The sequence below is a fragment of the Helianthus annuus genome, chromosome 2 (assembly GCF_002127325.2).
Source record: "Helianthus annuus cultivar XRQ/B chromosome 2, HanXRQr2.0-SUNRISE, whole genome shotgun sequence".
Classification (NCBI taxonomy): domain Eukaryota; kingdom Viridiplantae; phylum Streptophyta; class Magnoliopsida; order Asterales; family Asteraceae; genus Helianthus; species Helianthus annuus.
This window is the reverse complement of record NC_035434.2, coordinates 97,190,010-97,208,289: the sequence shown is the minus strand read 5'-3', so window position 1 is coordinate 97,208,289 and position 18,280 is coordinate 97,190,010. Positions and strand designations below refer to the sequence as shown.

Sequence of the window (18,280 nt, the reverse complement as noted above, 5' to 3'; positions counted from 1 at the left end):
GCATGAATGGAGGTCCATTCTCCGCCTAGTGGGTGTTTTCGTGTTTGGTTGGGCAAGTGGGAAACACGCCTGTGTGGATCTTACTAGAGTGTCCCCCTTGTTGGCCTGAGAGAAAACAGACTTGTGTCTAGCCAGGCTGTGTTGAAGGTAGAATTAGAGAAAGTTGCTAAGCAAGAAATGCTTGTGCTAAGAACTAACATGTCTTGATTCCTTTTGCCTTTGATACATTTGGTTCCACTGCTTCCGAAGCTATCAGTTTCTTGAACATAGTGCAGAGGGTCGTTAATAACAATTTTTCGACGTCGAGGAACCAACGTTTTGTTTTCGGTAAGATCGGGTTTGCTATCCAAAAGGGGATTGCGTGCAACTTGTTGCTCGTTTGCTTGCCATTCTATTGTAAATTTTCTAGTACTTTTATTAATATATATATATATATATATATATATATATATATATAGGGGAAGGCTCATTTGAGAAGAAAATTAAATTAAGAAGAAAAGGAACAAAGGGTATAAATGTAAAACATTAAATAGTTTTTCTCTCAACTCATTTATTATTATCTTTGACTAATTAATTAGTCATAAACACTATCATCCTCCACACTTAAATTTTTGCTTACACACATCAAAATTCATCCTACACGTTTTGAAATTTATTCTACACATATTGAAATTGATCCTACATAGCTCGTAATTCATCATACACACCTCGTAATTTATGCTACACTTTAGATTATATATATATATATATATTGAAAAATATGTTTTTTTTAAAATAAGTTGCATATTTAATGTAGTTGGCTATTAAAAAGTAAGACTACCAATTCATGATCCATCTAAGTTTACCAATATACCATTATACTAATATTAAATGCAAAAATTAAATAAAGTAAAATGAAGCTTTCTTATTGGTTGAAATTTCTTCTTTTTTTATTCTTACAAAAAATTTATTCTCATTTGAACTCTCCACTATATATATATATATATATATATATATATATATATATATATATATATATATATATATATAGGGAGAAGATCATGCGAGAACCACCTCTTATTGAGAGAACCGCGAGAACCAATGTGAACACAACCAAAAATGCCTAAAAATAGCTAAAAATCACACAATTTTTTTTTAATATTTTTTATATAAAAATCGCTACTTTTCGAAGCCAAAAAAAATTTTAAAAAAAAATTTGGCTACTAAAAGTAGCGATTTGAGCATAAAAAATATTAAAAAAAAAATTTAGATTTTTTTTTGATTTTTTTAGATTTTTTTTTTAGGTTTTTTGGGGGTTTAGTTTTTAGCATTTTAGCTTGGGGGGGGGGGGGGAGGGGGAGGGGGGTTTAGGTTTTTTTTTTAGGGTGGGGTTAGGTTTTTTTTAGGTTTTTTGGGGGTTTTAGTTTTTAGCATTTAGCTTTGGGGGGGTTTAGGGTTTTTTTTTTTTTTTTTTGGGGGGGGGGGGGGGTTTAGGTTTTTTTTAGGTTTTTTTAGCTATTTTAGGTTGTGTTCACATTGGTTCTCGCGGTTCTCTCAATAAATGGAGTTCTCGCATGAGCCCCTCCCTATATATATATATGTATGTATATTTAAGTTTTACCTAAATTAAGAAATATTTCCTATTTAACTAAATTATGTCAAAACTATTTTTGTTTTATACAATTTCATATTTACTTTATTTTATACTAGGTTATAACCCCGTGTGTTACATGGGTTGAATATAAATGAATTTATATACTAAATAATAAAACAATATATCTTTAAAAACTTCATTTATTGCACGTGTTGAATAAATGTAATTTTATATATTTAATAATAAAAAATTATATCTATAAGAAACATATGTATTGTACGGGTTTAATAAATGTAATTTTATATACCAAATAATAAAAAAGTTATTATGTAATAAAATCGATATATTAATTTTTTTTAATAATGAAAGTAAAAATAAATAATATATTAATATAAAGTTTGGTTTTGGTGATAAATAATTTGGTTATTTAAAAATATCTTAAATTAACAATTTAAATTTAAGGATAATATTTTATTAGAAAAATAGAAGTATTCTATTAGACATTTAAAGTATGATAAGATTTTTATATTATTTTTTATTTGTTTAGTTAATATAAGATTGAAAAAATATGATTGAATAGTTGGGAGGTTGTATAATGATAAATCGATTAACTTTATTATAATGTCATATGTTTTTAGTTATATATTTTTTGAATTATTAAAAAAATAAGACTTTATAACTGTTAGTAAAATAAATGATTTTATATTTGTAATTTTATTTGGTTTTATTTTATTAAAAAGTGAATATTATACATATAATTATATTATGTCTTAAGTTATTGATGTCATCCAAAATATTTTTGAATTTTATGTCTAGCATTATATATACTGGGGATGTTTCAAATGAAAACCACTTTTATTGTGAAAACTCGAAAACTAACTAAAAAAAGCCTAAAAACACACAAATTTTTTTTCAATTTTTTTATAAAAATCATAGGTTTTTATATATAAAAAAAACTTTTTTTTCAAAAAAAAAATTGTAGTACACATACTACACATACACATGTGTATTATTACACATGTGCACTACATAAAATTTTTTTTTTTTGAAATTTTTTTATATAAAAAACCCTGCGAAAATTGGTTTGCAAAAACAAAAAATTGGTATATTTTTTAGCTTTTTTAATTAGTTTTCGAGTTTTCACAATAACTAGTGGTTTTCATTTGAACCTTCCCCTATATATACTATAGTAAAAGTTTAAAGTTTATTAGAGATAATTAAATCATCGGAAAAGATAAGAGTAAATTTTTATATTACAGATAAAAAGTAAAAAAAGTAATAATTTAGGTAAAAAGAAACTAAAAATTGTAACTGTTATATGACACGCTAACTAATATAAACAATAAATATAATATATGATATAGAAAATCAAATAAATCTTCCTATATTAATAAACAAAAATCTTTTCGAACACATGTCACTTTTTGGTGCTTTCTCACCTTACTTTTCTATTTATCTCTTATATGAAATAATAATAATAATAGTAATAATAATAATAATAATAATTTTAAACAAAATTTAATAAGAATAAATATTTGTTTTTCTATAAATAATTTTAAACAAATATTTAGATAAGGATAAACGTTTGTTTTTTATTTAATTATAAAGTTATACCCCGCGTATTATGAGTAGATATATATATTTTGGAGTTCGGTGATTGAAATTATGGTAAATTAGGAGTCAAGGGTTCCCGTTTGATATATACTTAATAATTATATTATTGTTTTTTTTTTCAATAGAATAGATAATTATTTTAGGTTCGGGGCATATGCTTTTATCAAATTATACATGTTTTTACAATTCATTCAAATGTTAATTCTAGACAACTTAGTTTTATCTTTGTAATGTTAGGCGTACTGTTATAATTGGTTTAAACCTATTATTTATCACACATTGCATTAACATCTAGGATAGATTTTACGGTATAATTCATAAAAAATAATGAAATGTATAAAAGCGAAAGGATCAATCTCCAACTTTTGTACCGTAAACTCTTTTGAATACAAATTTGAGACGGGTGTTTTATGAATAAAATAAACTAATAAGCATGAAGGTGCATAAAACTAAATAAAGTCATTGTATCCCATAATTTGAATGTATAAAAAACGGGATTCAACCCCATGTAATACATATGTTTTTTTTACCTAATAATAAATAAAAAACAAACTAAAATTTTATAATAAGTAAATTACTCATCACAGTTCATTTTTAAAAGATAAATCTTGATGACTGTACGTGTTAACATATGACATTATATTTTATTCAACACGTGCAATACACGAGTTTTATAAAGATATATCTTTTTTATTATTTATTATATAAAATTACATTTATGCAGCCTGTATAATACATGGGGTTCAAACCTAGTAATATTATAAATGAAAGGTATACATTAAATTTAAACTAAACAATAATGGGTTTTTTACATATTTCCCCTTCCTAAGATGCCTTATTACATATTTACCCAACCCTTAAAATCAATTACATATTTCCCCTTCCTAATTCATATATATTACATATTTCCCCTTACTAAGTCATATATATTATATATTTATCCTTTTTATTAAAATTACTCTATGAAATTCCTATTTTACCCCTAATGAACTTTTTCAAAACCCATCCCTGATTATTATATTTGTTTTGGTTCAAGAGCTAATCTAATGACATCAGTGACAATGGACGATGAAGCCTTGAGATAACAATTTTGCAATCACTGACACAAAACAATAACTTTCTCTAGCTCCATGAAATTAAGATACTGTTTATTAATCAACAAATTTAAATTTCACCAACCAGCACATAACCACCTCGTGCACACATCACCGAAGGATCACCTGCTAGGATTTTTACGACGTAACACACTCAAACAGATGCAATCAATAGCAGAAAATTATCCTAGATCTTCAATAATGCACACCCAGAATCACAAGAATCCTAACCGGAGCAAAATGTGTAAAACGAATTGATTAGCGCTCCATGCCTTAGACGAACAAACTTTGGTTATGGCTGGTTCGCCATGTTCGTTGCGTTGTCGTCTCCGTCACCTTAGGGTTGGTTCGCAGGTAGAACAAGTCGTTGCCGGAGGTTTACTCGCAGGAACGATGTGGCTATGTAGAACAAATCCTCGCCGACTTTTTAATGTAAAACACAAAAAGGGTAAATGGGTAATTTCTTATCAAAAGGGGAAATATGTTATTGATTTTAAAGATGAGGTAAATATGTAATAAGGCATCTTAAGAAGAGGAAATATGTAAAAAAAAACCAATAATAATTATCTATAATTAAATAGAACAAAATAAAGTTAATGATATTTAGTAGGAGATTTATCTATAATTTAGTTTTCAAAAATTTTATAAACAATTGTTGAAGTGCTTTATCAATCACACGAAAAATCCTCCAGTAATAAAATTTTAATACACCACAAATTTAGATATTTTTAAAAATCTAGATATTCAAAACCCGAATCCTTCGACCTTATAAACGAAGCCGTGCTTATATTCCCAGTAAATAAAATCCAGTACCGTGCCCTTTTTCGTCATTTCACTTTCACGTCAACTTCCCCTCTCTACACTCTTTCTCTCTCACACACAAACACACACTGACGACAACATTCAGCAGGCCCCCCCTCTCTCTCTCGCTCTCAAAAAAGCTGCCATTTTCCAAAAAGTTTTCAAAGCAGTTGTCCAATTTCCCAAATCCTTCGTAGATTCCGTCAACTAACCGTCCAAGTTCTCCGGTGAACCTCCGATCTCACCGCTGGCGATGCTGTTACCGTAACATTTCTCATCGCTTAGCTTCATATTGCTTGTAGATTGTTCGTAACTTCGTATATGATGTAGTAAACGGTTATACATTCAAACAAATATATATACACATAGATACACTGTTAATACATAATATAGATAGATATACGTACGGAACATAGTGAGTTTATGGATCTGATTGAAGGAGTCGGTGAGAGTCGTTCACCGCCGCGGAGTTTCGGAAGTTTTAGCGGTAATGAAGTAGTGAATGATGTGTATAATCGGTTGGTGGAGATTGGCAACGAAGATGCTACTAATCATCCTGAGTTTCGTGATGAGTTGGAAGCTCACTTTAGTCGGTTTCCTGCTAGGTATATTATTAATATAAGTTTTTTACGGATTTGTATCGATTTGTTCATATGTTTGTTACTTAACGGATGTGTTTTAGACTTCAAGGTGCATAATTTTGGTTGAAATTGATTTTGTATTGGAGAATGTGTTGCTAACGCTTTGTGTTTGTATGATTGGAATCAAATTAGGTAATAATTTGTTTTTATTGAGCTAATGGAGATTGTGTGTGATGTCTTTGTACTCAAATGCATTGTTTTTCATGTTTGGACTGGAGTTTTTAATCTATTTTGGGGAGAATTAATTAATGATGTGCAAGGTGTGGTAATATGTTTGTAAACTCGTACCGATTTAATCTTGTTCTAAACAGTAAGCTTACTTTGAGTTTTTTTTTTTTTTCACCAAAATTGGGTGGATAATGTGTCCAGTTTAGGTTATGTTTTTGATTTATGATTTATATTAATTTGAGATTTATATGTACTAAATTACTAAAAGTAGTTATCGCCCAGTCAAAGCAAATGTGTTGTTTCTAACACTTTTAATGCATCAGTTATGCACTGGATGTCAACATGGATAGGGTTGAAGACGTGCTTCTGCATCAGAAGCTTCTTGTGCTCGCAAGAAATCCTGAGAATCGATTAGTTTTCCATGTTCGCCTTTTGGAGGTAATGATTTTTAGTTAAAGTTTCACACTACACATCATCAATTAAGCTATGAATGTTATGTTCCTCATTAGTCTTTCCAAAAATTAAAACAAACAACTTAACATATATAGTATTCAGTCTGAAATCTATCTCTTTCTTAATCCATTTTGTAGCCTGAATACTGTTTAAGTGTGGCTTTAACAAGTTTATTTTATCCTAATACCGTTTCTAAGCTTGCCCCTAAAATTGTGCCTTGCAGCACTTTTGGACTAGAGGAGATGTCGATGATGGTGACCAACAAGAAATAACAGAGGGGGGTTTTGAACCTTGCTTTAAACTTGAGGACCTAAATTTGGAGGTCAGAAAAAGTTGTGATGATAAGGATGGAGAGAATCTTGAAGGAGAATCTTCTAGAAGGTACTGTGTAAGAGAGTTTTGGTGTATGCATTCTTTTACTGTTCACCATTATGGTGTTTTGTTGAAAAGCCATCTTAGTTCTTAAAGAATCTTGGAAAATTACAAAAATAAATGACCCTGGTTTAGTAGGTTCTTTGGAATCTTTGTATATGTATATCGGGGTGGGTTCAAATGACAACCAACAGCATTTATAGCCATTTTATTTATTCAGGGGTGAATACATTGTTTGTTGAATCATTAGGAGTTATATTGTATTCTTCACTGTTGAATACACTATCTGTAGAAGCATTAACATATTGTAGTGTAGTATACAGTGTATCACCTGTGGTTCCTAAATATTTAGTGGTTCTCCTTTGAACCGACCATACACACACATACACGTATATGTGTGTGTGTATGTGTATAAATTATATGGTGTTGGTGACCCATTCTTGCATGACATTTAGATACAAGTTATAGGCTCCTGTTTTGAACATAACTTGCACACCAGTGTGAATTTGTTGTTTGTGTTTGTTCTTTTTATATTAAATTTACAGATTTATCTTTATATGAGGGGAATAAATTGCCATGTCATGAATATCTGCAGAGTGGATATTCCAGTTATGCCAATTCATGAAGTGATATTTTCTGCTCTTGACAAGCCTAAGCTCCTCAGTCAGGTAATCTGGGTGAAATAATACATGTTTTACTCTATCAGATTTTGTCGCTGCATGACAGCTTTGCAATTCAGCATTTTGTGTGCCCTTCTATTGATCAAAATGTCTTGAACCTTTCACGTCACTGTTAATTTTCCACGGTTTATCTGTCTAGAATTTGATTCATTTCAGTTTTTGAAGTTGGAGTTAGTGATGAAATAATGGTATCCTGCTCAATTCAAAGTTGGTGATTTTATTTTTGACATAGATCTTAAAACACGATCATAACTTATCTTTTTTCTCTCTTGTAGCTTTCAGCTTTGCTTTCTGACATAGATCTCAACATCCGTGAAGCACATGTGTTTTCAACAACCGATGGCTATTCTTTGGACGTATTTGTGGTGGATGGATGGCCCTTTCAGGTCCTCATTATGACGTGTTTTTAGATTGTCCAGTACTTTTTATAGCTTTTTATGACAGCGGTCTGTACTGAGCTCTAAAGTGTCTGGTTTTGTAATGTTATGGTCAGGAAACAGAGGCTTTACATGAAGCAATGGAGAAAGCGATTGCTAGAAGCGAGGTACTTTATTCACCATATGCTCATGCTCTAACTATATTATGATAACTACTGTATGTGCTTATTGGGATAAGTTTAAAAAAATGATCTTATTAGTCAGTGGCAAAAAGTTGTACATTAAGCTTGACACACATGATTTAAGTAAACAGTAGTTAGTGCTTGGTGCCAACTATCCTCACTTTCTAATCAGTAATCAGGACATAAATGTGCATCTCAAAAACTAGAATACTATTTGGAATCTATCATTTGGACTATAATGATGAATTAGTTCTTTAACTATTAGGAATGAACCTGCATGAGTGCGGGGAAACTTGAATGACCTTTGCTCCTTCTGTTGTAGTTTAGAATACGTTCGTTAGTTTTATGTTGTAGTTGAAGTCACCTAAATTCTCAACAGCAAGAAATTGTTATGTTTTTTGAGGGTAAAAAAGGATTGTTAATTTGTTATGTTCTTGCAGGGTTCATGGTCTGGTTCTTCACATTCCAAATCAGCTGTAGAGAAAGAAGCTGATTTTGTAGATGCCGAGATAGATAGAAGATTACTGAACATTGGTGAAAGAATTGCATCTGGATCCTGTGGAGATTTGTAAGTGAATAATGTTTTCCAGTTACTGCTGCATGTCATTACAGTATTTTTGTTAGTATCTTGATATAACATACTATTAATATGCTTTTGGATAGATTTCGTGGAGAGTACCTGGGTCAGGATGTTGCTGTCAAGATTCTTAGATCTGAACATTTAAATCAAACATTGGAGGATGAATTCTCTCATGAAGTAGCCATGCTCCGGTATTGTTTTCATCATAGCTGAGGTTACATATTAAGACTTTAATGGTTATAGTTTAAATAATCTTCACAACACAATTATGCTTTGCATGTTTTATAGCTATAAATGATTTACACATAACACATAATATTAAACATTTTGACCATAGATATAGCACTTGTCATAACTTGTTTCTTTTTCATAAGAAGCCTTATGTGTGTGTGTCTTTGCAGAGAGGTTCATCATAGCAATATTGTTCGTTTTATCGGTGCATGCACAAAGCAACCTCCTTTGTGCATAATAACAGGTAAAAGCTTCTTGAACTCTCGTTTGCTTCCATTTTATAAGTGTGTGTGTGTGTATATATAGAGGGAGAGAGGGACGTTCTTTTCAAAACCAATAATATGTTGAGAACCTTATAATGCATTTTAATGCTTTGAATGTGATACAGAAGACGGTTATGTAACCACGTCTGTTTCTCTCTCACTACTTCTACTTATCTTTTTTGCACTATGTACAAGTGCATTATGTTATTCTCGGGGTTCAACGTATTATTGGTTCTCAAACAAGCATGCCCCTATACAAGTGTGTGCATATGTTTGTCATTCTTGCTAATGCTTGATACAGCCAGTATTCATGTTCTTTTAGGATTCAAAATAATTTCTGATGGTGCTTGCAGAATACATGTCTGGAGGGAGTCTTTATGAGTATCTTCATAAGAACCATAACACATTAATGCTTCCCCAGTTGGTAAAGTTTGCTATAGATGTCTGCAAAGGAATGGAATATTTGCACAAAAATAACATAATACATAGGGATCTGAAGACTGCAAATTTGCTTATGGACAGCCAAAATGTAAGTATTCCCAGACTTATATTTCAGCTCTTGGAAACTAGTATATTGTCAACTGCACATGTGTACATTTAGCATATGTAGTTATTTTCGTATATCATTAGGCGTTGATATAATATGATGTACGAACATCTGCTAGATATGAAGCACATGGTTGCTTAAGTTGCCATGTTCAATGTTGCTCCTGCGTAAATGGGGTTTGAAGAATTACGGATATGGAGGATGGGTTGTGCGCGGTTTTCCGATACACGCCGAACCTACTAAGAAGAGAACACCGTTAGTCTCACTGCAGGAAGGAGCCTCCTGCGGTCAGCATCCGGTGTGAGAATAAGTATGGGCTTCGGTAATTTAATATCAAGTTGTAAACGAGAGAGTATTGGTGATAGATTATGAGATTGAGTGTTGTATCTTACGCCCACTTATACATCCCTTCCTTGGTTCGGTATTTGTGGAGATCCTGTGGGTGCTATTTTGCTCCGTCTGGGTGTGCGCTTTATAGCCTTGGGCTTGCGTTCCCTTTTTGTGCAAGAGACGTTCTGGACCCCATATAGACAAAGCACCTCTTTTGACCATCTTGCCTGCCTGCTGTTATACGACTCTCCTGTCTCAATCACCTTTTTGTCCCTGTCAGTTGACGTTGCTGCCAGCCTTGAACAGGTACCTTCGGCATTTGACTTGGTCAACTGATCTACTTCATCATCCAATGAAGTCATTTTGGAGGAAAGTGAACATCATCCTAGAGAAAATTCCTAAAGTCATACAGTATTTGTGTATCCAAAAATTGAAATGCACGTAAAAGTAGCTAAACTCTGGCTACTTTTAATTTGGACAAATCATCTTTGTTCACACCAAAAAAGGATCAAACTCAAAAACCTCTATTTCTTTTTGGTACTGCGAGAGCCCGTTAGGGAAACTCATGGGTCCCACCAATAGGGAGTGGGGCCAGGTAAAATGCAGCTTACACCAAGCAGGTGGCCTTCAATAAGGCAAACATCACTAATGTTGGGTAACGACAACCTAGATAATAGCTTAAATGCTTATATATTAATCTTAGTTATTCATTTCATCACTGTAAAGGTGTTGTATTTAGCTCCTTTCAGCTTGTTAATTATTATTTTTATATATTTCTTAGGTTGTGAAGGTGGCAGATTTTGGGGTGGCTCGATTTCTGACTCAAGGGGGAGTTATGACTGCCGAGACTGGAACGTACAGATGGATGGCTCCTGAGGTTTGTCGTTCTTGCTCTTTGAATTTGAAGGAGTTGGAATCTTTCAAAGGAATCAAATCTGTGATGGTTGACATAAAAATCTTGTTTGGTTTGTAAATTTAAGAAATTCTCGGTTTATTTCATTGTTGTCCTTGTACTTTTCAGATTTATTTCATTGTTGCCTTTGTACTTTTTAGATTTATTTCATTGTTGTCCTTGTACATTATCTCGGTTTGTAGGTTATAAATCATCAACTATATGATCAAAAGGCGGACGTCTTCAGTTTTGCGATTGTTTTGTGGGAGCTCGTGACAGCCAAGGTAACACACAACTTTAATATTTGTTTAATCATGGTTTTGATAAACTAAGAGTTATTATTCTTATACATAGAAATTTTACAAATATTTGAGGTTGTAGGTTCCTTATGAAAACATGACACCATTGCAAGCAGCCTTGGGAGTAAGAAAGGTCAAGACTCTCCACGTATTTCGTAATAAAAGCAGCATGTAGTGTATATTAGTTTAAGAGGTTAATGATTAATTATATGACACGGACGTGCTGATGAATATTGCAGGGCCTCCGGCCAGATGTTCCCGTGAATACGCACCCAAAACTGGTGGAGTTGATGCAGAAAGGCTGGGATGCTGATCCTGATAACCGCCTTCCGTTTTCTGCAATCAAAATGGAACTTGAAGGGCTCCTCCAGGAAATCCAGGTAAAACTAAAAACTGCTGGAACTCTTTGTAATTAACTTATTCCTACAGTGAAGAAAATAATATTAGAAAGTTGCCCGTATGGCCACGTTGACCATAATAATCATCTAAATGGTCATTTGACCCACAGAAATATTCGTTGTAGTCGTAATGTAAGTGGAGTGATCTTAAGTGTCAAACCAATAAGAGATTGACATAATTAATGACAGATAAAATCACGCGTTAGGCATGTAAATGAACCGAACAAAACGAGGCTGGTCATGTTCATTCGTTAATAACTTAGCAAACGATCAAACATGGGTTTTTCTTGTTTGTGTTCGTTTGTATAGGAAATGAACGTGTTCAGCTTTGTTCGTTAATAATATAAACGAACGGTTCACGAACCTAAACGGACAAACAAAAATGAACATAGATTAACAACCATAACATAACTAAGTGAACACCAATTAAAAGTAAACTTGAACATGAATCTCTTGTGTCAAAATAAATTTAAAAAAAATAAACTAAATGGTAATGGATAATAATTTAATTTCATATAACTATACTAAATTCTGAATGGACCTGAAAAGTTAAATGAAATTACAGAGTATCGAACTTAAACAAACGTAAACTGAAGAACATAAAGGAATGTTCATGTACATAAATGAAAGAACAAGACATGTGTTCATGCTCATTTGTATAACTAAATAAACAAAAAATGTTGTTTGTGTCCGTTCATTTACTGTATAAACAAACATAAGCAAACTTTCTTCTGGACGTTCATGAATGGTTCACTGAACGCTTGGTTCATATACAGGCCTAATGATATTCTTCTATAAGGAGAAAATGAAAATCTCTTGATATTCCCCTTTTGCTTGCGAAAATGTTATGATTTTTCCCTTAACCTCTGTATATGTACAACTAGGGCTGTAAACGAACCGAACGAACACGAACACATTAAGGAAATAAATGTGTTCACGAACGGTTCATGAACACTTACCGAACGAGATTTTATGTTCGTGTTAGTTCATTAAGGAAATGAGCGTGTTCACGAACGGTTCACAAACGCAAGCGAACACAAATAAATTTGGCAACGCGATGAAGGATAAAGGTGGATGGCCCAGAGAGTAGCACTAGAGCTTGAATCCCTTATTGTGGAACGGAGGTAGATCATATTCGTCGATGTAAATAATGAGAAAAGAAAGGGAAATGGTGCATAAACAGTGTGAAAGATAGTTTCCTAGTTGAATTGTTAGGGTAATGATATAAATAAAAGTTTAATAGTATAAAAAATATAGATAAAATATATGAAAGTATAAAAATCTTTAACTAAAACACGAACATACGAACATAAACGAACGCAAATGAAAGAATGTTCACGAACACCTTACCGAACGTTCACGAACACAATTGAACGAACGAGACCTTTGTTCATGTTCATTCATTTAACTAATCGAACGGAATTTCTTGTTCATGTTCGTTCGTTTATTAAACGAACGAACATAAACGAACTTCCCACCGAACAGTTCACAAACTGTTTGCTGAACGTTCGGTTCGTTTACAGCCCTATATACAACTACTAAAATGAACAATACTTGATTCACATTTAAGGGAAAGTTTTCCAAAAGAAATATATTACTAGTCAACTAGCCTAAATTAAACATTAACTTTTCAAAATCCAAAAAAGAACATGTACTCTTAGGGCGAAAATGCCAGTCACGTGAAAATCTGTGTGAAAAACACACTCCACACAGACACACTAGGGACTCGACATGGGTACGTTTTGTGCAAAAAAAAATTTTTTTTCTCTTTCAGTAAAAGGGCCATTTGGCTTTTCTTAGGTCAAACTTTCGTATAATATCATGTGAATGCTTGTTAAAAGTACAAAAATAATGCATTATTCCTTTACAATTATATTATATTATATATACTAACAAAGCACAACTATACCAAGTATCTTTGGGTTACATGAGGCAACTTTTGTGTAACTAAACCATTATAAATAAGTTTTTAAATTTTAAAATACACATAATATTTTACCGAAACGAGCGTATACCACCTGAACATCGAACATCAGTACCATTATTCGTGTTTATGGTTTTCTTATACAAGTCGTTTCTGATATTTTTCGATCATCTTTTACCCAACCGATACTGAGTACCTTTGGGTTATACATGAGACAACATTTGTGTGATTAAACCATTATAAATAAGTTTTTTTTTTTAATTTTGTGATACACGTTTTTTATACCCAAACGAGTTGATACCATCTGAACAACTTTGGTACCGCTATTGTGTTTATGGTTTTTTTCATACAAGTCGGTATCGATATTTTTCGATTCATTTACCAATCTGATACCAATGTGATATTGTCCGCAACATATTGTAACTCACAACTTGTGGTTTTAACTTTTTATTTAATTAGGTCGATACTATTGTAAACATTATGATATGTTTCATGCGTACACTGCCACATCGCGCGGGGAATCTTAGTAGTTACATACAATAGCTTTTGAGAAAATAATTAATTTTGTTATTGCATTTTATATCTAATGAACTGTTACAAAGGCCTCTACATTTTTTGGACACTTTCTTCTTTATTAGGAAAATAGGACCAGCAATGGTTGGGAAATGAGAGGCAAGTAGACAACTTTTCTGGCATAGTAGTTAAAGTTCTCGATGATAGCACCACCTGTATTTAGCCAAGTTGACCCACTAACCAAAAGTAGGACCATGAATACAACATTTGGCCAAATATATATATATATATATATATATCTCCAGTGATAGCAATTTCTCACACCACTCGAAACACAACACAAAAATAATCGGGTTTTAGGTTGTCATAAGGTCGTGTTTGAGCTGACCTGTTTAATTGTTTGGCATGTTCAATTAGACAAGTTGACCCACTAACCATTTAATCCATTTTTTTTACAACTCAATTTGGTTAACATGTTTACAACCCCCCAACCTGTTTGACACGTTTTGATATCATCTTTGGTTTACACGATTTAAGTAGGGATGAGATCGGTATAAATGAGTAAAGGTACAAACCGAATACCATACAATGTTTTGTCGGCGTACCGATCAGTACTTGTGTTATTGGAAATACCAAAGCCGAAAAAATGAAAAAAAGAATACCAATACTGATGGTGGACGATCGGTATCGGTTTGAAACGAATACCGGTACTCGATAAAAAACGTTCATCCCTAAATTTAAGCGTGCCGGTTAGAGTTGTTTTCGACACAAATAATAATATAAGTCGTGTTTAGGTTAAATAGTTTAACCTGCCAACCCGAAATCCACCAACCTCAAGATTAACGCCCCTACATGTTAAAATCTTTTCCAAAGATGAACGTTTGCATTATGGTGGTGTGAGTATTTAGCTAAAATCACACATTTCATGATAGGAATGTGACGTATCAAATATTCACACCACAGTTTTTATTACATAAATATGTATTCAAACAGTTCAAAACCAAATTACAATTCGGTTGAATCAGTTTTACAATTTAATCCACAAAAATCAATATAACCTGGAGATACAATTTCAAAAACTACAAACTACTCATCAAAATAACAAGTTTAATCCATATGCTATAGTTGTTAACTGTACAAAAATAATAAAGTAGTTTATGATTTTTTTTTTCATATCATATGGAAACATCATTTATGATTGCGGTTTTTGATTGACAGGACTCGGGCGATACACCGAATGGCAACTAGGCATGTTGTACATATCAAATTTACATCCACGAGCATCCATTAACCTCCCTTGTTTTAGGCATGTTGCTCTATGTTGTTTTACGTGGTAGCGCACATTGCCCATATGAAGTGAGAAAAATAGGGGTGTACATATGTGATGAGGAAGCAGGGTGAATAAATAGATATAACGTTGTCTAAAAGTGGATGGGATACATATGTTATTGATATTGTGTTTCTATGTAACAAATGGACCTTTATAGATTTGGTAAGATTAAATATATTGGTATATTATATTTAATTATGTAGCTATTATAATCATCTATATTATATTACTCTTGTTAACAAATTAGGTTTTCCCTTTGATGTATATAAGGAGATTACTAGAGCAGTGGCGGACCCAAGAATTTTTCCTGGGGGTGCGGAATATTTTCAAATATTTTAGGCCCCTACCTGTATAAAAATATCGATTTATAGCAGGTCAGGTCGGATCATTTAAGACAAAAGAACATCAAACTAAAATTTATAAATCATCAAAAACAGGTCAAACGTCATTACAAATTACAAACATATTTAAAATTGTGCCCTACAAGTTTTTTTATTGAAATATATCCAAAATATCATCTAAAGATACTAAACACGCCATAAGTTCATTACATTCTTACTCATTGTTCCTAATAGAGGTGGGCATTATCGGGTATTTTTAAAACCCGGAACCGGTTCCAACCCGGAACCGGGTATGGATACAAGTGAATGGAACCGGGTTGTCAGTGGAACCGGGTCCGGGTATAACTCGGGTACACATCATTTTTTTTATAACCGGTGGAACCGGTTTCGGGTACAATAGAACCGGGTCCGGGTACTATGTAGAACCGGTTACGGGTACTATTTGGAACCGGTTCCACTGCGTATTTCAGAAAAGTTGCTGACGACTACTGTTAAGAACCGGTTCTTAACAGAAAAAGCTGTTTTTTTTTTTAATTTGTACCGTTAGAACCGGTTTTCAAATATAAAAATCGATTTTTTTCCTCAAACATTTCAATTTGCATCATCCAATCCATCACTCTTCTTTCTCTGTAAAACACATTCAAACCCGGAAGAACAATATGGCATCGGAAGAAGGAGTTGTTTTGATTTTAGAAACCAAGCGTAACCCCGCAATTTGGAAAAATTTTGATTTGTGTTTGATGTCGGATATGTCACACCCTGGCTTTGCGGAAGCGTGGTTAATTTGGTGTGACTTCTTAATACCATAGCTTAACCATAACAAGCTATATGAATTTAAAATCATGCAAAGTCATCCATTGAAAATAAAATTGTCAAACATTGTCTAAATGGGTAAACACCCAACAACCATTACTTGTCTTAAACAGTACAACTACTACCATAATGCAACATAAATAAACATGGTTCAGGGGCTATGGCTTGTCCAGGAAAGAGCCATAAGCCTTGAACCCGGATGACTCTGAATCTAAATGCAGCGGGAAATCCTGCTAAACCGTGCCAGATCCTTAATTCCCTGAAATACATGTAAGTTGAAAAATCAACAATAATGTTGAGCGAGTTCATGCGAAAAATGAGTAAATAAACCTTTATCTTTATCAAAAACCCTGGTATGTAGCAAATAAGGAAATAAAAGAGATCACCAATGGGTTGCAAGTCCACTGATATGTGTGAAGTGCAAGTAGGGATGACTCAAACCTAGCGGATTTATGCGTCGGGCACTAAGTCACCCCGAGGTCCGTTATGCTGGACCTGAGGCTGGGCTCGCTACACCCAGATAGATCTACCGCTCCTGTCCCTCGGTCCTCAACGAGGATTAATGGCCTCAAGTTTCTGCCTACCCACTCACATGATCTAAGTAATAACCCTCCTTATGCTAATCATACCATGTATAACATATCCATAATCATTGTAACATGTATTTCACCCCCGCAGTTTATAAAACTGAAAACAGTTAAGAGAAAAGGGGGACATGAACTCACAGTGAGCGCGTCACAAAATCAAGCAATCCAATATCCAAGTGCTGTGCAACGACCTACATGTGCTAATTCTATTAGACGGATGGCCGTGCTTTAGCTTCATAGTTTACATCATTGGAAACAGTTAGGCAACCGTTCCGTGTATATATTTGATACGCATTCTCCTTCCCAAGGATGGGGGATTTAAATACATGTGTATTTATATCATTTTATTAAGTCCCACTTAATATATTTTATTTCTTATTCCAAAATATATTTATTTTTCTCAAAAATAATATATTTCCTTTTTCTCATAATATTTTCCCAAAATAATATATTGACAATATACGTGCTTATGAACACTTCCGAATAAAGCGTAAGTTACGTTTTGGTGATTAGGTGGTAATAGAAATTACCGTTGTAACTTATATGTTTGCCGTGAAGGCGTTTGTATTATTTCGGGCTTGACAAGGTTAGTAAATATTATTTTTACTCTAAAAATAATATTTATACATTTTCACAAAATAATCATAAACAGTGAAGTGACAAAATATATTTACCGAATAAATATTTATCACTTTTAGTTTTGTGAAAATCCCACCTCCGATTATTTATAAATAAAGTTGTGGCGAAAATATATTTTTGAAAACATGTCAAAGTAGTCTAACACTTGTTAAATAATTCTAAGTGTTAGATTTTTAGAAAATTTCGCCAGAGTTTCCCCTGTAACTGGAGGTGGCCACGCTTTCAAGCGTATCATTTTCTTTTACAAATCATCTCAACAATTTATCAAATCAACCAAATCAATTTTCAACACATCAAATAGAAGACTAGAATGTAAAACCGCGTTGTTTCATGAACTTGTAGTTTTTACAAAAACTACGGTGTAGATCTCGTTATTTTTAGTGGATCTATATATAGCATAACTCAGTCTTGCAAAAACCTCGTTTTTAGAACAACTTACTTCTTACAACTTCCCGACAATTTTTGTAAACATTGTTATTTTGTCGGATCTTTTATTCTACAAGTGTTTCTATACTTGTAGTTTATAGAAATCGTATTTGTTAACACTTTATCCATTTTTATTAAAACATGATTTTCTCGACACCCGGTCCTACGAATATACCACTTGTACATACGTAGATCGGCTTGTTTTAAATACT

The 18,280-nt window shown here is 32.8% G+C and overlaps 1 protein-coding gene across 1 annotated transcript; it reads left to right on the top strand.

Moving 5' to 3' along the window:
• The first annotated feature begins 5,505 nt into the window (after positions 1–5,505).
• On the top strand, positions 5,506–15,180 carry LOC110889354 (serine/threonine-protein kinase STY46). Its single transcript, XM_022136873.1, has 15 exons — positions 5,506–5,687; positions 6,215–6,329; positions 6,556–6,725; positions 7,312–7,384; positions 7,672–7,782; positions 7,890–7,940; positions 8,396–8,523; positions 8,619–8,726; positions 8,937–9,010; positions 9,383–9,558; positions 10,688–10,783; positions 11,002–11,082; positions 11,180–11,230; positions 11,337–11,477; positions 15,151–15,180. The coding sequence occupies exons 1-15, from the start codon at positions 5,506–5,508 to the stop codon at positions 15,178–15,180; spliced, it is 1,587 nt and encodes a 528-aa protein (XP_021992565.1).
• The last annotated feature ends 3,100 nt before the right edge of the window (positions 15,181–18,280 follow it).